The sequence below is a fragment of the Opisthocomus hoazin genome, chromosome 6 (assembly GCF_030867145.1).
Source record: "Opisthocomus hoazin isolate bOpiHoa1 chromosome 6, bOpiHoa1.hap1, whole genome shotgun sequence".
Taxonomy (NCBI): Eukaryota; Metazoa; Chordata; class Aves; order Opisthocomiformes; family Opisthocomidae; genus Opisthocomus; species Opisthocomus hoazin.
In genome coordinates, this window is record NC_134419.1 from 39,225,661 (window position 1) to 39,248,231 (window position 22,571).

Here is a 22,571-nt window from a genome sequence, read left to right on the forward strand (position 1 = left end):
AAAATCATTAGATTTTTCCCATTACATCCAAACAAAAGAAATACATGTGAACAAAAGAAACCAGAGATAGCAGTAAGACAGAGAGCTTAAATCATGTTCTGATCCTCTCCGTATTTTAGTTCTGCCAACTGCAAGAGTCAGGCATTTATTATGTAAATTCAGAGACCTGTTCAAATATAGCTAGATAATGTAGCATAATTTTCCAGTTCTTAAAATTCCTCTAAATTAGGGAAAGCCTTCACACTTGAATTCTGGCTGAGTTAGCTGCTACGTCAAAAATTACTTTCACATATGAATGCAACAGAAGAACAGATCCTATCAGTATTTTATCTATAATACACATAACAAACTAACAAGCTTCTAATAAATGAAAATGATTTGGCCTTGGTCTAGCAAAACGTCCGATATCTACGCTGGCACATGGCTGAGAAGTATCCTAGGGTCAGAAAGTTCTTCTTGGCAGTAGAGCGTGCATTCACAGGTAAAATGCAAGAAATCGCAACAGCCTTGATGCCGCGCACACCAGCTGCCTCAGAACACCACAACGTCCTCCGGCAGCAGACTGCTGTCCAAGGCTAGAGACAGTACTGGGAAAGCCTGTACCACGTCTGCCGAAAACCAGCACCACGTGTGCGTTGTGAGCACCATCGGCAGCGACACAGACCCAGCCCGTTACCGGACTCCGACCAGCTACACCTGCCGGCAGCCCAGAAAGCTGCCCAGTGCAGAGCACGCAGCACATACAAGGTCTGCACCTAGACACTCGGCAGTCTGAAAGCTCCTCCTAACCGTGGGGTTGTCTGGCATCATCAGCTGGGAAGTTCTTCTTGCTGTAACCACCACCAACTTAAGAATTACTTTTTCTGCTGGCCTAAGTACGTTGCCATCCTATACAACAGCATCAAGGGCCTCTAGCAGAACAAAAGCCTCTTCAGGAGCATCTTCTTGCTGCTCCTTTACCGTTGGCCAAATCAAGATGCAGCTCAAGACACCCTGGCCCCTTACAGGCTAGCTTTGCCCAACATGTTGTAGTCAGAGGCTGAAAAAACCCTTTGTTCTGCAATTATCCTGGTTTTTTTTTCACATCCTCAAAAATGCTCCTAAGCAGGACACTTTTAACTGTAGGATGAGTCAGGGAACACAAATTCCCAATTCCTTTTTCTAGCTCTGCCACAGACTCATACGGAGACTTTTGGAAATACATGTCATCTTTCTGTGCTCCAGCCTACTGTGTATAAAATTATAAGACACAAATGTAAAGCACAGTGAGTTCCTTGACAGAAAGATGACAGACAAATTATTCATTTACTTATTATTCATGTACTTTGCTATTTATTTTTAGATAAATTGCTCATTCATCTGTCACCAAAAAAAAAGTTTTTATACCTGTGAACACTAGAAGGCTAAGTCAGTCACAATACAGGAATGAAAGAGATTCGTTTGTCACAGACAACCTCAGAATTATCTCTTATTTGACTACAAGACCTTTGTAACTGTGGTAAGATGCACATGTAGCAGTAAAGAAGACGAGGCAGAGAGTGGCAAAAAGAAACAAGGAAATATTTGCATAGAACTTTCCTGTTACCAAGGAAAAGACAAAAAGGCTCTAATAAATCTAATTCTAACCTCGAGATGCAGGTTAATTTACCTGTAAGACTCTGAAATTTCTCTGGAGCAACAGAAAGAAACATCTTTTGGATTTCAAATTAAGCACGTTTGTAATCAGCTGCGTAAAAAATGGGAGAGCACGGCCATAGCATTTTCAGACTGAGCCTTTCAGTCGTCTGCCTTCTATCAGGCACTCGGCAGAGGGCTCCAGGACCCCAGCCTTGCTCCGTGTCCTGAAACCCTCCCGAGGTCCTGCAAATCTGGACTTGGAGAGCTGCAATCTCCTTTGGTTGGAGCAGAAAATCTGGGGGCGGTGTGCGCTTTCAAAGGGGTGTACAGAAGCTGTTTATATTTCTGTAAGGCTCTGAGAATGAACACTCATTGCTGTTCAAATAATAAAAAAAAAAAGGACCACTCTCAAAATACACTTATTCTAAATCGCAAAAATGGGTCTCTGTAGAGGACTGAAGATCAATCACAATAAAAATGCAGCTTGGTTTAGTAAGAATAAATGCAGTGGACAAAAATTAAAGCTATGCACTGATATTCCAGGCTTAACAACAGGGAAGAGAAAGTATTTTGAGCAGTCTCAAGGACACATATGAACTTGCGATAGCATTAACTAAAAAAAAAAAGGGAAATGAAGCCAGAATATCAAGAAACACATCCCAGTAATGAGCTCCTCTCTTCAGATTAAGCCCCACCACTGCAGCCTTTCCAAGCCAGAGTAAACAAAAACTGCAGAATAACCCTTGAAGGGAACACACCTGCATTAAACAGGGGGGAAAACCAGGTGGAAAGGATACAGTATTCTTGTTCTCTAATTGCAATTCAAATGTAAAAGAGAAGCATGTGTAACAGTTAAAATTACTCACATACAAGTACCATCCACCCACATATTAAAATGCCACAGAGCAAACTTATTTCAAGTACGTTACACAACAAGGAGTTAATAATAAGCTAGAACAGGAACAATTTTCCTCTGGCTTGATTCAACACACTCTCATTGTTCACTACGTATGTGAAAGAATATGAATCCCACTGAATAATTAGCCAGCGTGTTGACCTCCCCAGTTTGCAGCAGCCGGTGACTGACAGCAGAAGGGCTCTCCAAGAACAATTTCCTGCACGGCCGCTCCCTTCCGCCCGGACCCTCGGTGAAGGGTGTGTTTTGTGTGTTTGTATAGCGAATCCCTGCAGAGTTTTTGTTGAGCTTTAGGCCAAAACACTCTGAATTTAACTTTAAATTGGGGCACTGTTAGATGCCATATTTGTTCCGGTATCTATTACCAGTACTACAATACTGGTCATCTTCCATTAGCGTAAATGAAAACAAAAAAAAGAAAGGGAACTGCCCTCTTACATCACTTTGGATTGCAGTAAGGTGGGAAGGTGAAATACCACATTGCAGCAAAGCACGCTAAAAGAGAGAAGCCTACGCAGTTATAGGATAATTTTAGTGACTTTTAAACTTAGATTTTCTCTGACCTCTGCTTTGAAGTCCAGCGTGGTTTTCTCCTCCCTTCGTTATCCCCAGGACAGACTGCCCTGATCATCAGCCAGATTGATGGTCAGCTTCAAAGTATCTGCAGTAGGAAAAAAACCAAATGGAGGTCCTGTCTATTGTGGTTCTGAAATCATAGGATTTGTAATGATTTACAAATTGTCTGAACTGATGGCATCTGGGAACTCTCAAAATTTCTCATGGGCCTCAAAATTTCCAAGCCAGTCACGGAAACTACAAAGCAGACTGAGGCAAAACAAATAAATCCTTAAATTCTGCAGATGAGTAGGGTGTCATGAGCCACCTGTAAAAAAAGCTGGTAGAACCTCATATGCTCTCATAACATAAATTAGTTTAGGAAGTTCTGTTCTAGTTCAGACAAGAATTGACAAGGGAAGTCAGGGCAGACAAGGTAACCACAATTATTTCTCTTAGCTTTAAAGACTGTTAATTTCTAGGGGCTTTACATGTGGTGTTTATTTTCTTCAAAAATTCCCCTTCCACTTCACTGTGATGTAATCCAATTTCCACCGTGTACCCACCTCAGAAGCAGCTGCATTTTCAGCATGTCCTTTCTACAGCAGGGTTATACAAGTTAGAACTCATTCTAGAAATCAGAGGTTTGTTGGGTGATTTTCAAACTGTTTCCCAAACTAAGGCAAAACCACAGATCAGAGGACAGATAATGCAGCATAATTTATCAGTTTCAAGTGCAGCAAAAAACAGTGAAAAGCAGAAGAATTTGAAGACAGTGAATACTCTGACAATGAAGTATATTCATACCATGTCAAGGGAGAAGTGTATATAAACAGAAATAAACATTAGAGAGAGGCTCTGCTCCTAAGGACACTGGAGAGAGTGTGGAGTGACCTTCCTTACACAGCGGGTGCTACTTTGGGTTTCTTCTTGGTACTGCCAAAAGCAGAATCAGGCTCATTGCTTTGGTATTTAGCAACGTGTTACCAATGGGCATGAGTCGGAGACAACTACACCTTGCTGCTTTAGGATTTTTACGAAGGAGAAGCACCTGGCATGACAGAATTACTTTGCCAAGGCTGCTCCAGGAGGCACCTGCCGTCATCATCAGAGCCCAGTAGACCGACGAGCAGCTCACCTGGCTGGGGAAGGCAGGCTGCAGCCAGCGAGCAGGCTGAACGCCTCAGCCCCACCCCGCTGCCGCTCCTGCGTGAGCCTCAGGCTGCCCTGGCGTACAGCAGCCCTCCAAATTGCCAGGATAACGGAACAGCAGCTTGTCAAGCACGGCGGAAGCTTTTTGGCAGCAGAAACGGAGGCAGGGGACTCTGTGTGCAGCTCCCGGCGTTTGCAGAGGCCGCAGCTCGGGGAACGGCCCCCCGACAGTGCTTCCATGCGACAGGAGCGCCGACTAGGGGGAAGCTCCTCCAGCAGCTGTGCCCAAACACTTCAAAATGCGCTATTTTCGCCAGGGAACACATCTCTTAGCTTGGCAGGGAGGAGAATTTCACTTCAGTCTTTACCGGGGCAACTCTGCCAAGCACCGCCGTGCTGCTGGGCCCCACCAAGCTGCCTCTGCAGTGCCTGGGCTGTCCTGCCGTTCCTCTCTGCCTTCGCCCAGGCGCTGCCGCTCGCCCGGGGGCCCGGGCGCCGCGGGGCTCCCCGTCCTCCCCCCGCCCCCCCGTTCCTCCGCGGCGGGCGCTTCCTGAGGGGAGGCCGCCTCGCGACTCCCGCCCGCCACCAAGATGGCGGCGCGGGGAGCGCGCGCACGCGAGGGCCGCTCTACCCTCCCGCGCCCGCCTCTATGACTGGCGCCCGGCGCCGCCACGTGACGCTTTCAAGCGCGCCGCGCGGGACCTGCGCTTGGAGGGAGAGGGGGCGCGCGGGCGATCAGGTGACCCCTTGCCCCCCGACCCCTGCCGCCGGGGGGGGGGGGGGGGGGAGGGGGCGGTCGGTGGCGGCGGCGACCCCGGCAGGCCCGGCCCGGCCCGGCCCGGCCCGGCCCAGCCCAGCCCAGCCCAGCCCGGGGAGCGTTGGCGAGGGGCCGGCCTGCAGCCCCCGCCCCGTCCCTCACCGGGGCGTTCGGCTCAGCCCCCGGGCCGGCGGGGCGGCGGGCGGTGTGAGGAGAGGCGCTCTGCCCGCGGCGGGGGGGGGGGCGCGGCCTACTCGCCGGCGCGGCCGCTCCGGTAGCGGCCTGGCGGGGCAGCCCCGGGCCGTGCAGCCGGCGCTGGGCCGCGGCCGTGGTTCCCGGGCACGGAGGAGCAGCCGCCGCGGGCAGGGCCGCGCTGGCTGCCCGCTCCGGCCTGCCGCAGCCGCCGGGAGCCAGCCCCGGTGCCCGGAGACCGCTGCGGACTGGCGGGGAGTGTGGGTCCGCTGCTCTCCCACCCCGGTTCACCCGTCGCAGAGCACGCCGTGTCCAGAGGACGAGGCCGTACCCTGGGCGCTAGCGGAGACCGTGGCGAGCGACGCACGGACACCGATACACAGGGAACGGCTCCGTCGCGCTCCCGCGCCGCCTCACGCGGCTTTCCTTCCCCCTGCAGGGTTCCCTCGCCCTTGGCGCCGGCGGAGCAGCCGCAGGATGGGCCGTCGTGGCTTCAGCAGGCGCTGACGGGACTGGGGTCCTCGGGGTCCTCGCACGGGCGATACCGCGGCGCAGGTAAGGGCCCCGTCGCAGCAGAGCACCAGCCACGCGCAGCCGTCCCGCGTCGCTCTCGGGGAGGGACAAGTCCGTCCACTGGCATTGCCATCTTCAGTTAGTGTAGCGTAGTGGGACGAAGTCGTTAGCGAAAGCCTTATTTTAATGTGAGAGCATTAAGCAGTTAATTGCGTTAACATGCACAGTGACCTCAGCCTGCTTTTCCATAGCAGCCATGCCGTGAAAGTCCTTTCAGGGCTGACTTTAGCAAGCAAAACAAAAAATGGGAGCTCTGAAATTACACCTGTAAGGCGTTACTCAGCCTGGAAAGTTTTCTTTTAAGTCAGCCAGCTTTCAGGAGGTGAAGTAGTTCGGTGGACTGTAGCCCCAGCTCGCGCTCTGTCCCGCAGCTCTGGCGTTTGAGAGATCCTCTCCGAGGCTGCGTGTCACCGGCTGCGCTGGGAGCTCCTCAGATCCCGGGAATCCGCACTTCCCCGAGCACGGGCGCACGCAGCGGTGCAGGAGGTGTGCTCTCTGCTGTCTCAGAACAAGTTTTCAGAGAGAGCGCAGTGAAGCACCCCTGCCCCATGGCTTACTCCTTTAAGAATAATTACTGAGAAACTTGAGCTAAAGGAACCTTCTCAAGGTGTTCTAGTCAGTCCCTCAGCCAGAGCAGATTTACCTAAATGTTCTCTAACCTGTTCTGAGAAACGTCCAAGGCGTATGACACCCACCTCCTTCCACTTGCAGAAACCTCAAGTCATTGGTAGGCAAATTTATGGTCTCATAAAAGTTGATATACATCCGAATGGCAGATCCTCTTAGCTCAGAAATGTTTTCTGAAATTGCTCTCCTCAAGTCTGTCTTGTTAATATAAAGTCCAAGGCACAATCAATCATTCCCATCCCATCACATTGACCATTTGAGAATGATTACTGAAATTCGAGTCGAAAGAGCCGTCGGAAGTGATCTAGCTGCAGGCAAACGTTGCAGGTTTTCACCCTTTTTTGTTTTAAGGAAAGCAGATTCATATGAATTGTACAAAAAGAAGCCAGCTTTTGTAAATGTAGCAGAAGTTGATATTTCAGACACCACAAGGATCATGGTACTTTTAGAGGGGTATTTGTGCAGCTGTTTTACAGAAAAAACCCCGAATTTGACATTAACATATTAGGAAGGAAAATGCAAGGGTGATGGAGATTGCCAAGTTCTCAGGACAGACAGGAGGGTGGCCAGCTCTGTTGAGCTGCTGGCCAAAGTGTCTAGTACAGAAAATGAATAATTTTCACATTCGTGTTTTGAGAACTGATACCACTTTCCTCTGCCCGAGGTGTGGGCTATGCCACACGGTATTATGCCAATCAAGTAAGCACTCCCGGTATTTCCACCCAAGCCTGTGTTAATGAGATGACATCCAGTGCTCCACTGCTCAGCCCTTAGTGATAAACCCTGGTGTTCAAAGACCATCTGAAAAGCGACAGGGCTTTGCGCAGGCTGAAGGTCTCTCGTTCTAACAGTGCGAAACTGCGAGGCGCTGGGGGCAGAGCAATAGGAATACCATTTCTTGACCGTAGGGTTTAAAAAATAGATTCTGTGCAATGTGTTAAGCAGAGCCCGCGTTATAATGATGGGAAATACAGAAGAACTTTAGATGTGTTGGAATCATCTGACGACTACTGAAGTAATCTTCAAATCCACATTGCAATTATGGCTGGAAGTTTAAAAGGATGGTAACACCTTTTCAGTAAAATTGAGCTCTCAGGAGAGTGATTTCTCCTGCCTCTGGGTTTTAAATCGTTCTGTGCATTATAAATCACTCCTCCAGAAAACCGTGCACACAGGTAAATCTTCCCCTTAACTGTTGCAGGTCGTGACTGCAAAAATGTTGCATTTGAAGGTGTAATACATAAAGAGGTTTGGTGTCCTGAGTTACGTAATTCTAAACTTGGTTGTGTGGGCAGAGCATGCAGCGACATCAGTTTGTTCCTCGAAGAATCGGTTTTAAAATGTTTGCACAGAGGTTTTTAATCAGCTCCCTCTGTTTTGAGAAAATACTCACTGAATCTGAAAGGCGGAAGGACCTCCAGGACTTGCCTTCCGCAAGCCTCATTTGGCCAAGACCATTGTGCACTACAGATCCCCCCCAGATGTTGTTGTGTAAGGACAGTCTCTTCACTGGGGACTAAAATCTCTCCCCCGTGTCAATGAATGATCAAATGCACGTGCTTCCGTCTCTCGTGGTGCCTCTGGTTTTATAGGAGCAGAGGTGGGTTCTTCAGGTGAAAGGGCAATGGCTGACCTTGAGGAAGTACTTGATCACCTAGCTGCTTTCTGTCCCTCAGTGCAAGGCTCTGCTTTTGTCACTTGAAGAGTTTCCTTTCTTCAAAGGCAGGCTAAAGGTAGCAGCTTGCCATCTCTGTATGTAAACCTGAAGTCCGAGTGTGCTGGTGCGTGGATTTGTCCGAAGTGCCAGAGAGAATTTATACCCGATGGTTAAAACCTGCTGCCTCCTTTCCCCTCACAGACACGAGGAGATAGCTTTTGTTCAGATACAGCACGGTAACTCCACAGGAGAACGCCTGGATATTTTGAAACACTTCAGTGTTTCTTGTGGTTGTCAGAGGTCGGGGGAATGGATTCGACACCAGTTAGTGGCTGGCTGTAGCTACAATACTCCTGCTGCTGGATTATTCTGTTCTGTTTCTCTCTTGTCCCAGCCTTACACTTGCCTGCAAGTGCCTTTGATTAAGGAGATGAGTGACTTTGCCTGTTCTATTGATCAGAATAAATTACCAGCAGCTAATTTATGGACCTCACAAAAGTGCCTTTGACATGGTGAATTGTGCTCTGTTGTTCAGGTAATTGGGTTGTCAGGAAATGTTACTGGTTGCTATACAGTTATCTCTCATAGAATATTGGCCTGTTTCATGGAAATGGACAAAATCTTTTAGACTTCCAGTTCCCAGGATGTCGTGAAGACTCTGAGTAAGAAGCACATAAGCGTTCTTCTTGATAGTAGTGATTGTAGTAAGAACATTTTGACCGCTACATGTTGATTTCCCATCCCTGGTTTCTGTAAAAAAGAAAATTACTTCTCTTGTACTTGCGGGTTCACAGGGCTTGGTGGTTGCCAGCATTTGCAGATCTAGCTTAAAATGGGAGAAAACCATGCTGCTTAGGACAGTATTCCTTCCAACAGTGAGATTCAAAATCTTATCACTGGCTTTTTGGTGTCTGAGAAGGATAGAAAAATGCTCACATTTTTTTCTGGGTATGTTGCAAAGACGACAAAGATGAACTTCGTTCTGTCACACCACTAGAGAACACAGAAAACACCCAGGGACAACAAATGGGCAGAGGGAAAGTGTACACGTGGTTGTTTTTACAGCCAACTTCCACACTTGCAGGCCACGACATCTGCAAAAGCGAGAAAAATGCAAACAAAGGATCCTCGTGAGGCTGAAAAATAAAAGCAGCACAGGAGCTCACTTGGGGTGTTTGCGTGAAGAGCTCCTAACTGATAAAGTCTGGACTGTTGTTTTCCTCTAATGCTGTGAAATGGGAATTTTCTATTTGAAATTACAGGAGGCAAAGAAATTTTTTAGCTTAAGACAGAAACGGCAAACAAATAATCCTTTCTGATGATGCCTTCCTGCGGCTGTTTCTGCACATGCTGTGTTTGAATACACACGCGTTGGTCAGACAGCAGTTTGGCGTTCTTAACTCAGTGTTCACTTCCTCAAGTAAGAGGCACACACAAAGACGGTTTGGTTTCTTTTTTGGATACTGGATCTAGATCAGCGGGAGGGTGGATGATAATAGCAGCTGCAGGAAAGTTTAGGTGATCAGATGGCTCTTGCGTTTAGCTTTGAACGCAGTGAGAACTGGGGCAGTTCTTCTCTACGAGTATGTCTCGCTGTTCATGTCCTGCTGCAGTGAGGTTCTTCCTGTTTTTGTCTCCCTGCTGCCCCAAGGGAATGGCACTGACATAGGGATTCAGTAGAAGGTGGTCCTTTGGGTCGCAAAACCTGTGTCTGTTCAAAGCCTGGAAGAGCACAGACTGGGAATGTTTGATGGGGAGTCACTGCAGGGAGAGGCAATGTGGGATGCTGTATACACGGCAGGGCACTTCTGCATATGCCCGTGTCACAGCTTTCACCTCTAACATCGGGAGTCAGACCCCTAGAGCCTTGATGTGACCATAGCCAGCGGCAGGTCTGGCTGGTTGGGAGCCTCCCTGGGCCAGCCACGGACAGGAATAACAGAGGAGTGCGTGTGTGCTCTCCCTACCGTGCTGGCCACGTGCAGTGAGAACTGGAATGGCCCCAGGCTGCTGGTGGACCTGCCAGCAGGCTGCTGGGCTTTGCTGCTCTCCGGGCCCTACAAGAGCAGCACAGAGTGGGTGGGGTGGTTGTGTTCATAGCCCTGAGCTCTGGGGGTCTCGTCTCGGGAAATGCCAGACCTTTTCGATTCCCGTGGGAACTGTCTCTCGGCATCCCACACGACTGCTCCACGAGCTCCGTGTTAGACAGCCGGTCAGGTCCTGGTGGGGTTGGAAAGAGAGAGCTGCGCCAGCGGGAGCTTGGTGACCTTTGGAAGCTCTCCGGCCGACGTCTGCATCAGTTTCTCTATATGCAGGGCTAGTTTCTCTCCTCGGAAGAACTCCATGCTTACACCAGAAGTGTGTCCACCCACCAACTTTATAGACCTCAGGGGGAAGGAATGGTTAAGGAAAAGCTTTTCTCCACCCGATTCAGTCCGGTCCCAGTACTGATAGCTGAAGCAGGGCTGTGGGCAGCCCCACTCCGCCGTTGCTTCTGTAGGAGCTCTGTGATTCTTAGAACTCTCCTGAGTTTGAGGTTATCAAGCGCCCCTTGTTGCAGCTGCATCAGCTGCAGAATGGCTCATTTACCGAGCACAACAACGGGCTCCTGTTTGGGCAAGATTCCACTGGCAGCCCGTGCCTGACCTGGAGACCTTTGATATTTTGGCTGGCAGACTAGTTGTCTGTGCCCTGCTTGGTATTTCTCTGTAAAATATGCACTAGGTTGTCCTTTCTTGAGGAGACATTACCCCTCGTCCCACTCATTCCCGAGTCCATCACTGCGAATGCGCTTAGCCAGAAGGCCCACCCCTTTCTGCACTGAGCATGCGAACCCACTGCTTCCTCGCCAGACAGCACAGCGTTCCAGCGCAGGAGGGGTCCCTGAGGTCCTGCAGCTGGACACATCTGCATTTCCAGCTGTGCTTCCTGCAGGGGACATTTCAGAACTACAGTGCAGCTGCGTACTGCCAGCATCAACGAACAGGAGAGGCCCGAGACGTTGGGCTGGTGTTCCCAGTGGACCCTCACACCGCTGCTTTTTGTGGGTAGCTTTGCCTGCTGTTACCCCAAGACACGCTGGAGGAATTCATGAATTGTTCTGACGGGAAGAGCACACTTGCCTATACCATGCCTACCTTTTGATCTTGTTGATATTTTGATCTACTTCTTGCCTTTGAACTTACATGGAGTTTTCTTTTTCCTCCTCTTCTTTAGAGCAGAAGGTCAAGAGAGGCATGGAGCTTGAAAGAATCATTCGAGACACGCTGACACGCTTCATCCAGTCCCACATCCCTGCAGCAGACCTCAGGTATGTTGAGATAGGAAGATCGAATATTGTTATTGTAGCTTGAACCAGGCGTTAATTGTCCCTCTGCACATTACACTGAACCCTGTAGCTGTTCTGTACTTTGTGTTGCCTTTCCGTAAGTCAGATCCAGCATGCACAGGCTCTGGTGGGAATGCTTGGAGAGCTACCGTTTAGCATTGCAATCTGGGAATGCCATTTCTTTGACGACGAAGATGATTAATTTCCTGTACACTAATGCACATTAGGATATGGGATTCCCTTCATTCCACGGTGCTCCCAAAGGGCTTTCTGAGCAGCGTAATGCTCTGTCAGGGATCAACCTGTTTTGAACTCTGCCTGCGTGCAGAGCTACAGCCACCGTGAGGCTGGAACACAGCAGCTGGTGGCAGCAGTGACACAAGCGTGGAGAGCAGCAAGCGGAGAACCCAGCATCCCACAAAAATGGCAACTTGACAGAATATGATGACCTCACCTGAAATGCCAGTCCGTGTAGAGCAGTCAGGGTTTGAGCACTCGGAATATTTTGGCTAAACTCAGCTCAAGGGCCTGCAGGAGCACAGCCTCTGGGCACACGCTGGGGCCCTCACTCAGTGCTGCCCAGGAAGCAGGACAGCACGCAGGATTTCATCTGTAAATGCTTCCCACTCGATCACTGACCACCTGCTACCTGGCTTTACTGGTGGGTTCTGCCCATAAGATACAGGCGACATAGGTCCTACTGCTGCTGTACTAGAAAGACACAAGGTTAGGGGGAATGGGGACAGTGAGAGAAAGAAAAAATGGTCCTGTTGACTCTGCTGCCACGTCCTGTGTTCTCTCTGTCTCCAGTGGGATGGATGATGTTTTCTTCTCTTACATCACGGGTGTCCTGGAAGAGCTGGGCTCACCAGAGTCCTCCGAGGAGACTTTTGACATGGACACCTTTGTGGAAATGATGGAGGCGTATATCCCTGGTTTTGCAGAAATCCACAGGTATGTAAATGTTACTTACTTTGGGGGCCTGGACCCAAGCCCCTCAGTACCATAAATTCTTCTGTTAAACCCAGCTGAAGACGTGTTATTACCAAACCTGTGCCATTATGATTAAGTCAGGCTTTACCTGAATACACAGATGCTAATCCCAGTATAGTCTGCAAGTAGGTCCTTGGCCATCTGAAATACCAGTTTATTTTATTGGGCTTCCCATCAAGCCGTTCTATAAAGAAGTAGCTAAGTAGGATAGGCTACTGCTCTTATTCCTCACACTAATTATACAGCTTCTGTCTCTTGCAGTGGGGATGTTTGTGAAATGATGTTCTCCCTCTCTGAAAGGCTTGGTGAAGCTCGCAACAAAGGTGAGTTACACAGACAATTTCAGCACAAGAAGATATATTCTGCACTTGTTTTCGGTCTTATTGTTTGGAGTTGAGCAATGTCACAGGATAAAATACAATCTTGTTTGCCACAGTTAGGAGCTCATAAGGTAGCCTGCATTGACTGACTTGTTTTTTAGTGCTCATTCGGGTTTTTGATACCAGCACGTGGGAGGTTTGAGTCATATGGAATACTGTCCAGGACATACTGGGGTGAAAAACACTTGATCAGATCTCTAAACACCTCTGTTGAGATCAAATCCAGAGTAAGAAGAAACAGCAGATAGCGTGCTACTTGTTGAAATTCTACTGTAGGTTAATTCTGCAAGTGAGGATTTCTGCCTGCCTCTGATAGCCATCTGCCTAAGCGACACTGCCACTGGGCAGCCCGTGTCAGGTGCATCAGCAAATAGAGAGTCCAGCTGATCACCTGTATCCCTTCTAGACCTGGAGCATCCTCCAAGCTCACTTCCCATTCACAGATGGAAAGTCAGCAGTGATGTGCTCTGGCCTGCACTACGCAGGACTGTGGAGGACTACACTAACCCAGTGGCACTTTCTAACCTCAGCACTCACAGATCAGCTGCAATGCTATATTAATCAGCCCCAAAAGTACTTCCCACAAAGCACAGACAGGTGAAGTGCCTGGATATTAAACCTTTCAAGACACACAGTCTGGGGTTTGCTTATCTAGCAACATCGCTGCTGTCTTGCCAGAAGGCTACACAGTATAGAACAGGCAGTCCTGTCTTTTATCTTACTTGCTGCTTTCTTGAACTTGACAAAATCTACTGCTCTTGCTCTGGTCCCCTGCATCCTACCCTTTGAGGATCCTGATGTAGCCAGAGTGTGGAAGGACAGCACCGTCCCAGTTTTAGAGAGGACAGAACAGAGGTGAAACGATTCTTTGTACAGCGACACAGAAAGAGCCTGTGAAGGGAGATGCACCAGAGTGACCTGGTCTCAGGATGTGCTGGCTCATGTACAGCCTGGAGACTACCGGAGGGTATTCCCAAATTTAAACATCAAAACCACGTCTTAGTTCGAAGTCAGAGCAAACACCAGGAATTCTTAGAAGTGTAACAAAAACACTGAAAGTATCCGCAGCCAAAGCGCTAGAGAGCCAAGAACTGACGGGCAGAATTGAATTTGCGAGCAGCCAGTGTCCAGTAAGGCCTGGCAGTGCAGTGCTCGGGCACTCCAGCCTGCCCTGGCACTGCCTTCCTGCAGGTCAGTGTGAGCAGAGCTGCAGCCGTCCCCGCCGAGGGCAGGAGGAGCAGTCATGCTTCCCAGTCTTGTCACTTAAGAAGCAATTTCCTTTGGCACACAATGCACTAGTGATCTAATGCCAACAGAAAGCACAGAGCTCTAGCCTTCGAGGGACTAATCCTCAGGAGATGTCACTATGTCTTTTAAGAAAAACCTGGCCAAAAGGCTGTGGAAAGCAGGAGTGAAGCACCCTCTGAAGATCTGACCAAGGGCCGGGAGCCTGGAGCTGGAGCCTGCAACGGGGAAAGGCTGTGCACTCCAACAGACAGAGCCAGGGCCCAGGTATGAGCACCCATGGAGCAGCAGGACCTCCAGGACAGTCACCTGGTGTGTGGCTACCAGCACCACCCGAGGGCATTTTGTGGTTCTGGAAGGAACCACAGCGTAGGCTGTGACACAGCATCACCGGTGCCTGTGATCTCCTCCACTGTATGGCCTGAGCAAGCCTGCGTCAGTAAGAGGAAAGAGAAAATGGCGTGCTGATGGAAGAGCATGAGCCATCGCTCTGGCTCATCCATTCCAGCCGCCGGAAAGGATGAGCCACAGTGATGGTCGAGAGAGCCTGTCCCCGTGCCCTCGGCAATCCCACAGCCGCACCGTGGGGATGCCCCTGCAGCGCTAGCCAGGCTTCACCCCGTTCCCCTAGCCTCGCTCCACAGTTTGAGCTGGATCACCATTTCTCTCCCCAGCTGTCGTGCAGTATCTGCACGGGAAGCGGTTGCGTCTGGGTGTCAGTCCCGAAGACACCAGTCCCACCCTCGGTGACCTTCCGTGCTGTGCCCGTACTGAGCTATACAGCACGGAGTCGCCAGCCCCGCAGCCCCAGTCGGCATGACCCGGCAGATCCCCTGCCTCCTTCCCCCACGCTCTGCTTGCTGTTTCTCCCGTGCTGATCTCTTCCTGCTCTGCAGCGCAGTCATTCTGTGCTCACAGCCTTCTGGCAAACGCTGCTGCTGCGCTTCCTTCTGGTGTAGCCACAGGCCTTGAGTAGTCCCTTCCCTTTCTGATCAAAGCACATAGAGCTTCACAAGGTGAGCAGGAGTTCAAGCATTCGCACCACAGCATCCAGAAAGCGCACTCCTGAGGAGACACATAGCACGGCCACACAGATGAGCCAGTTAACGGCAGCCCTACTTTAAAGAGTTGAAATACAGAGGGAGGAGAGCAAGTAAGAGTGATGCTTGGTCCTTGCAGAGATACAATCCCCCATTAGCTTCAGGAATGGGATTTAGTCACTTTTGTAAGGAGACAGCGCCTTCAGCTAAGGGCAAGCTGAAATTCCTGACAATGCGAAACCAGAGAGGCCCTTTTCGAATGCCCTCGCCTTGCTGCATCCCCAGCTTACCTCCATCTCTTGCTCCAACCAGGAAGGCGACGACTTGAAGGACGGGGTGGAGCTGCTGCTGGAGATGTTCCCAGCCTGTACCATGAGCCAGGCAGAGAAGGCGCTCGCCATGGCCTTGGGGAACTTGGAGGAGGCCGTGCAGTTGATTGTGGAGGAGAAGGTGGAGATTGGCCCAGCAGGTGCGAGTGTGAAGGTACTGTACTCCGAGCTGGGTGGCAGCGGGTCGAGGAGCAGGGCAGAGCTGGGCACACCGGTGTCCCAGCTGTCTGCTGCAAGCGGAAGCTTTGACTGCAGGAGCATCGCCCAGAGCAACAGTCCCTCTCCCTCTGTCCCTCGGCTGAGCATGGGCCATGCCCAGAGCTGAGGGGCCAGAACCCCCTTCCCGCAAGGGCCAGAGCAGGCCAGGCTAGCTGGGGGAAGCCGCACGCCCCGCATGCTGTGCTGCTCATGCGCCCGCTTTGTCTCCTCCCAGGAGCTGGCACGGCCCCGCAGAGCACCCAACCACGAGGAACTGAAACAGGTTATCCTACAGAAGTAAGTACCCAGCAGCAAAGAACCCCTTATTCTGCTCCCTGTAAAGGAGGAGGTGCTGGTTTGGGGAAGGTCAGAATGAGAACACGGTCTGTAAGGAACTTGGGGCGTACAATGCTTAGAAAGGATGCCGTGACGCTGACTGGGGTGTAGCCAAACACATCTACGCACAAACATAATCACCAGGTGGGAAGAAACAGGTCTGGGTTTCTTCGAGAGCGCTGGCACAGAGAGGTTACCTGCAGCAGCTGGGTCCCAGCGCGGGCTGCCTGCGAGGCTCCAGCCTCCTGCAGGTACAGTGTAAGTCACAGTGCTGCCAGCTGAGGTCCGGGTTAAAGGTCCAAGGCACAGACGTCGTGCTGCAGCTCAGGTAACACACGGCGGCTTGTAGAACAACAGCAGTTCATTCATACCTCTGTCCTTGGAGACAGGCCAAACAAGGCTAAAGATATCTGTAAGAGACTGCCTGCACAGCAACACTGGGAAGATTAAATATCAGTTGCTGAAGGTGTGAATTCAATGCATTTGAAGAAACCTCTCTGAAGTCCCTCTGTGGACTTTGCGGGAATGAAAACAGCTTTAGATTGGTTTACCTTTGTTCATTTCCGAAAGCATTTAATTCTCAATAGGAGAGCCCACACTGTGGTTTCATCGATCCACTTTAAGATCTCAGCTTTCACGAGCATCCTCCTGTGGGCATGCAGATTCCACATGCCTATCCAACCACATCTTTTCCTCCACTTTACATCCTCCCCAGTGACAGAATAAACAGCCGATGGTTTAGGGAAGATAAAGCAAGGCAGAATGGCATCTGGGCAGCGTTAGCAATCCCTGCCCTTGCCCATCTCCTCTGCAGGCTTGTTTCGGAGTAACACGCAAGGGGACAAAAAAGCACCAGCTGCTAGTTACGTTTCTGGGAACTTCACTTTAATGACATTTTGGCAATATCCTGTACTTTAAACATCACTCAAGCACAGGTACAGAGAGCAGATCACCATAGCTGGAGATACACAGGAGCAACTGTACAACTACTGAGGGAGAAGTCGTGGTCAGCTCTGCTGTCCGCCTACTAAACCAGCACCAGTCTCAAGAGTAGTAACTCGGCAGTACAGCAAGCAGATGCTTGGGCCCTAACGTTTCAGTCACACAAGGAATGAGGTGATGCTTTTATGAAGTTGCTTCCAGCACAGACCTGTTTTGTAGTCGAGTAGTAGGGGTGTGAAAGGAACACCATCTCTGCATGGCAGCCGCAGCCACCTTGGCCCTGTAATCTCACCTCTGTCTCCTTTGGCCGCCGTCGCTTGGGCTGAGAAGCAGCAAAGCTGCCCCAGTGGCAGAGCACACCAGACCTCGGCACGCCTCGGCTCTGCAGGGGCTGTCGGCGTTCTCGGCAGCCTGAGCCTTCGATACCCTCGACATACAGCTGAGGATGCTACTCCAGGAGAATCCTGCTGCATTCTCACCAGAAGGGTGACACACTTCTTGCCCGTTCCATCCGGAGGGGAACGTTACATGCTCCTAGCTGCAATCTAGGCAAGTAGGACACGTTGCACAGCCACAAGCCAGCCCGGGGAGAAAGGACACAGGCTGTGAGTAGCCCCAGGGAATGCACGTTAAGAGTGCTCACCCAGCGCTTCTTGTGTTCCAGGTACATGATGGTGGATAGTGCAGACGATCAGAAAACACATCGGCCGGCCCCACCCAAAGAGGTAAGAGCAGTGGTCCCAGCTCACCAGCAGTTTGAATGTCCTTTGGCTACAAGGTTGAAAAAACAGGCTGCAAGTCCCAAAAGCCAAGGGGCAGGCCAAAGGCAGGAGTGTTCGCAGAGCCCGCCCGTCAGCAAAGGGGAGATGAGCTTCGCTACAGTGCTGCAGGGTCTGTCAGCTGCTGCCATTCCCGACTCGCACGGCTCCTGCTCCGTCCCGTCAGACAGCTTCCTCCCGAGTCTTGGGCAAGATTCCCAGCACAAAGGATGGGTAGAGCAGCCCACCCCAGCCTTCCTGCACCCACTCCCCACAGCGCAGCTCTGCTTCTGCTTGTCCTCCCCCTGCCCCTAGCAGTGTGGCCAGCTGCCGACTCGCTGTTAATGTCTTTCCTCTCCAGGCTCCCAAGAAGCTGATCCGCTACATCGATAACCAGGTGGTGAGTACAAAGGGAGAGAGGTACAAAGACATCAAGAAGCCCGAGAGCAAGGAGATGAAGAGAACCTACATCAGCTTCAAACCAGCCAGGAAGTACAAGTTCCACTGACAGCCAGGTCCTGCTCCTCCAGCCAGGCACGGCAGGATGGACGCACGGCACGAGGGATGAGGGGACTCCTCTGCCTGCCGCTAACTGGGACTAACCTGGGAGCCGGCACACTGCTTTCAGCTTCCTCAACTAACCCAGGTGACAAGGAGGAGCCGTCCCTCCTTGCACAGCTGTCCCTCTGCGCCCAGGAGCACGCCGCAGCAGCTCTCCTCCGGGGCCTGGGCATTCTCTGCTATTCCTTGCATGGGACTTTTTTAGATCTAAGATGTGGCTTGTGCTTTTACAGCAAGCTTTTTACAAGTCTGTGTGCACTGTTGCTTTAAACTAAGTGCCAGTGTTAATAAAGATGATGTGAGTTGATGTGTAGTTCAGCCAGAGCATGCACATGCTTTAAGGACATTGCCTCCAATACCTCCTGGGGCCAGAGATAGGAGCAGGGTCATCCTCTCTTCCCCTAATTACTCTCTTCATCACATCCACCGCAAGGTGTGGCTGCCGTTTGGCTAACCACCTAGCAGATACAAGGGCTGAGGCTGAACTCCAGACCAGAACTAGGCTGTCCCTGCCAACGCAGCCTGCAGCACCCCCTAAACCCCAGCTGGCAGCATGGCCAGGGCTCCTGCCGTTTCTCACCGCTGCCGAGTGCCGAAGCGCCGGCCTCGCGACAGAGCAGGGTATAGTGCCAGGCCTGGGCACCGCTGAAATGTGAAGTCAGAAGCTGGAAGAAACAAACGGCAATGGCCAAGTGCTTTCAGTGACAGCACAGCTAGGTTTGGTGGTTTTCTGTCAGTGAAACTGCAGGTGGGAGGGTGTTCCCCCCAAAAACAACTCCCACCTTGCAGCAGCCTGAACCAGCGCCCTAGGCCTGGACAGACAGGCTGCCAGCACGGGGGCCATGCCAGCCCTGCCGCGCCAGGCTGGCCAGTGCCCACGGGCTGGGGCCAGGCCCACTGCCCTGCTCCCGGAGGGGCCTGCCCTCTCCCCAGAGGAGGGCTGCGGCTGCTCTCCTTTCTGTTCCGGCTGGTCTGGTTTGCTGCGCAGCTCCGCTGGCATGCCCTGCGCACCCACCCCTGGGGACACTCCCAGCAAACACGCTCCTGCTCTCTGGACAGCTGCCGCTTAAAGATTTAAAATACAACAAATGATAAATCCTATCTATTAGCCGGCCTGGCCAAGGCCTGTTCAGCACCATGGTGTTCCTGCAAGTCACGCACTCTCGACACGCCACTGCAGAGGGAGTTACTTTCCCCGGAGGCACCAGCAAAGCCCACTCACGAACACCCAGTGGCTGCCAAACAGCCCCAGAGGACAGAGCGAGCCCTGCTCGGGCCAGCCTCGCCAACGGGACCAACCTCTCCCTCCGCACGTCTCCGCAGCAGCCGGTTCCAGCATCCTCCCGGGGTCCCAGCATCGCGCCAGGCCCCCGCTCCCCGGCAGCAGCAGTCCTAGATCTGGAGGTTGATGAAAGGGGCAAAGCCAACCACGTCCTGCAGGAGAACGAGAGCCCTCTGCAGTGGAGGCTCCACGTCCAGCTCCACGCCACGGCTCCGGAGGATGCTCAGGCTGGACTCGGCCACGTTGTGGCAATGCTTCACCTTCAGTGAGCGCAGCTTGGGACAGTACTCAGCCAGGACCCTGACGAGAAAGAGCACAGGCAGGTTGCAAGCCAGGACTCCCGAGTGCACCACTCGCCCTCTCCACTACTGCCAGCAGCCCAGCGCTCACAGCTGTGCCACTCGCGCCCCGTCCTTTGGAAGCACCACCCCCGAGCTTCTCTCAGACCAGAGGGGACATGGCTGGATCTCAGACCTACCCCCGGTGACATGCTGGGGAACTCGCTGCTGCTAGCACACAGTGCCTCTCCTGAAGGGCCTGCTAGTGGCTTCTCCCCAGCCTGAGCTCTCTCTGCCTTCGGCATGAGGAAATCTGACTTTTTCTCTCTGGTTCTCCTCTTCTCCCCACCCCATGTCCCCACATTGCTCACAGAATCATTAAGGTTGGAAAAGACCTCCAAGATCATTAAGTCCAACCGTCACCCCAACTCCACCACGCCTGCTAAACCATGTCCTGAAGTGCCACATCCACACGGTTTCTGAACCTCTCCGGGGATGGTGACTCCCCCACTGCCCTGGGCAGCCTGTCCCAGTGCCTGACCACTCTTTCAGTAAAGACATTTTTCCTAATATTCAATCTGAACCTCCCCTGGCGCAACTTGAGGCCATTGCCTCTCGTCCTGTCACTGGTTACTGGGGAGAAGAGACCAACACAGTACCTGATGGAGTCATTCTTGACTCGCAGACACCCCGTGAGATCCAGGTGCTCCAGCTCAGGGCAGCACTTGGCAACCTCCTCGACCGCCACATCACCCACGTTGGCATTGACAGCCAGCGACAGCGACTTGAGCCCGGCGCACTTCTGCGCCAGGTAGCAGATGGCCTCGTCCTTCAGCTGGCGACAGGCCGTCAGGTCCACAGCCTCCAGTGCCTTGCAGTGGTCGGCCAGGCTGCGCAAGGACAGGCTGTCCACCCACTCGCAGTGAGCCAGGGAGAGCTGGCGCAGGTTGGGGCAGCTCAGCGAGATGGCCACCAGCGCGTGCCGGCTGAGCTGGGCGCAGCCCTTCAGCTGGATCTGGTGGAGGTGGTGGTTCTGCCCGATGACCGGGAGCAGCTCCCTGTCCGTCAGCCAGTCGGAGCAGTTCTGGAGCGCCAGCTGCTGCAGCACTTCGTTGTCCTTCAGCAGGTTAACGAAAGCAGCTCGAGGGATGGCAGGTCCGACCTGCGTGGGGAACCCAGGAAGAATGAGGCATCCCCCAGAGTTTCAGAGCAGCCTGATCCTCACCAAATCATCTCTCCTCTCCTCTGCTGTGACCGTGGTGACCAAAGCCACCCCCACTCCTCATCCCAGGGCTAATCCTGCCATCGGGCTCTCCTCCCCTCATGCCAAGGCTACTGCCACAAGCTAGAAGATGCTCTGGCTTCTCCATCCCCCATCATCACCCCTGCGTTTATACACTCCTGATGGGCTCCGCACCCCTGCTCTCCAAAAACCTCTTTGCTAGACCGCTCTGTGTCCTCCCAGAACAGCAGCTCCCATCTTCCCAAGGCCCAGGCAGTGCCTCCCAGGGCCAGCACAAGCTTTCCCCTGAAGACCAGGCACAGAGTGCTCCCTGCCAGTCCCACGCCGCTGCACAACCTCCATGCGGACAGGCAGGCCGTGCCACCCCAGGGCTGGCTCACGCGTGAGGACGGGCAGGCCGTGCCACCCCAGGGCTGGCTCGGGTAGCTGCCAGCCGGTGCCCTGTCATGGCCCAGCTGGAGCTTCCAGACTCACTCCTCCCAAAGCCTCTTGCTAAGGCCACCGGCATTGCTGGGCCCTGAATCACGGCCTCTCCTCCCCGGGCCCATCCCTCCAGCATGACGCCGGAGCAGAGCCCGGCCTCCTCGCCAGGGCTTTCTTCTCCCCACGGAGGCAGCAGCTCCCACGTGAGCATCTCCCTCGGAGCCGCCCGATACCTGGGTCGAGTCGAAGCAGCGCATGTTGGCCAGGTACAGCTGGATGAGAGACTGGAACGACTTGCTGACCCTCTGCAGGCTCAGGAGCTGCTGCAGCGGCAGGTGGCAGAGGACGTGAGGAACCAGGATGTCTTCCCAGGGCAGGTCCAGGAGGCATCCCCTGGAGGGGGCCAAACTCATCGTCGGACGCCGGCAAGCCAGGCCGCGGCAAAGGCCGGGCTGTCCCACCGGGTGCTCCTGGGGGGAACAGCCAGAAACAGAGACTCAGCCGCGTCTCCCGCGGCCGCTGCCCGGTGACACCTCGCCGCCCGGGCCCCCGAGTCCCCCCGCCTGGGCCCCGCTCTAGGAGAGCTCGGCTGGGGCCCTCCACCAGCTGCCCACCGCGCCCCGGGCCCGCAGCCCCCCCCAACGCCCCCCGGTACCCCTGCGAGAGCTCCGCCCCGGTGCAGCGGGGGGAGGCCGAGGAGAAGCGGAGGGGTCCCGGCGGGGACACGACGACCCACGCCCGCGGCCGCTCCCCCCTCCGCCGCCCCACGGGCCCCGCTCGGCCCCCGGGGCCCGCAGACAGCCACCAGCCGAGCCCACCCCCAGCCCGGTACCCGCCGCCCCGCCGGGGCTCCGCTCCGCTCCCCGCCGCTCGCCTCCGCCGCGCCTCCCCCCGCCCCCGACGCCGGCGTCCACGCGTGACGTCACGCCGGCCGGCGGAAGTACGCGCGCGCCCCGCCTCGCCCCACCCCCTGGCGGCGCTCGGTCCTGCCGGGCCCGGCGGCCGCGGGCGGGACGGGGCAGCCCGGCGGCCGCGGGCCAGTGCCGGCGCCTCCCGGTGCACACCGCACGTCGCGGCCCCCCAGTCACCCCAGTCACCCCAGTCTCATCCCAGCGCGCACCATCGCCCCCGCCCCCCGGCGCGCACCCCCCGCCCCGGCCCCGCTCCCCCGGCGGGCGGCCCCGCGCAT

General features: G+C 53.4%; 2 protein-coding genes across 5 annotated transcripts; one reads left to right on the top strand and one right to left on the bottom strand.

Annotated features, from left to right (window-relative positions):
• The first annotated feature begins 4,821 nt into the window (after positions 1-4,821).
• Positions 4,822-18,103, top strand: CUEDC2 (CUE domain containing 2). 3 transcript variants are annotated; one of them, XM_075422759.1, is made up of 10 exons: positions 4,822-4,979; positions 5,629-5,744; positions 11,263-11,356; positions 12,185-12,328; positions 12,629-12,690; positions 14,126-14,259; positions 15,345-15,515; positions 15,795-15,856; positions 17,502-17,562; positions 17,957-18,103. In XM_075422759.1, the coding sequence occupies exons 3-10, from the start codon at positions 11,283-11,285 to the stop codon at positions 18,101-18,103; spliced, it is 855 nt and encodes a 284-aa protein (XP_075278874.1). In that variant the 5' UTR covers positions 4,822-4,979; positions 5,629-5,744; positions 11,263-11,282. The 3 variants fall into 3 exon arrangements, with proteins under 3 accessions (XP_075278874.1, XP_075278875.1, XP_075278876.1); XM_075422760.1 differs by having other exon boundaries at positions 11,268-11,356; XM_075422761.1 differs by lacking the exon at positions 4,822-4,979 and having other exon boundaries at positions 5,325-5,744.
• An 86-nt stretch (positions 18,104-18,189) lies between these two features.
• FBXL15 (F-box and leucine rich repeat protein 15) lies at positions 18,190-22,313 on the bottom strand. Of its 2 annotated transcripts, none has more exons than XM_075422758.1 (4): positions 22,257-22,313; positions 21,616-21,852; positions 20,376-20,878; positions 18,190-19,738 (listed from the first exon to the last, which is right to left on the bottom strand). In XM_075422758.1, exons 2-4 carry the CDS (start codon positions 21,793-21,795, stop codon positions 19,549-19,551), a joined length of 873 nt encoding a protein of 290 aa, XP_075278873.1. In that variant the 5' UTR covers positions 21,796-21,852; positions 22,257-22,313; the 3' UTR covers positions 18,190-19,548. The 2 variants fall into 2 exon arrangements, with proteins under 2 accessions (XP_075278873.1, XP_075278872.1); XM_075422757.1 differs by having other exon boundaries at positions 22,215-22,285.
• Positions 22,314-22,571: the final 258 nt, after the last annotated feature.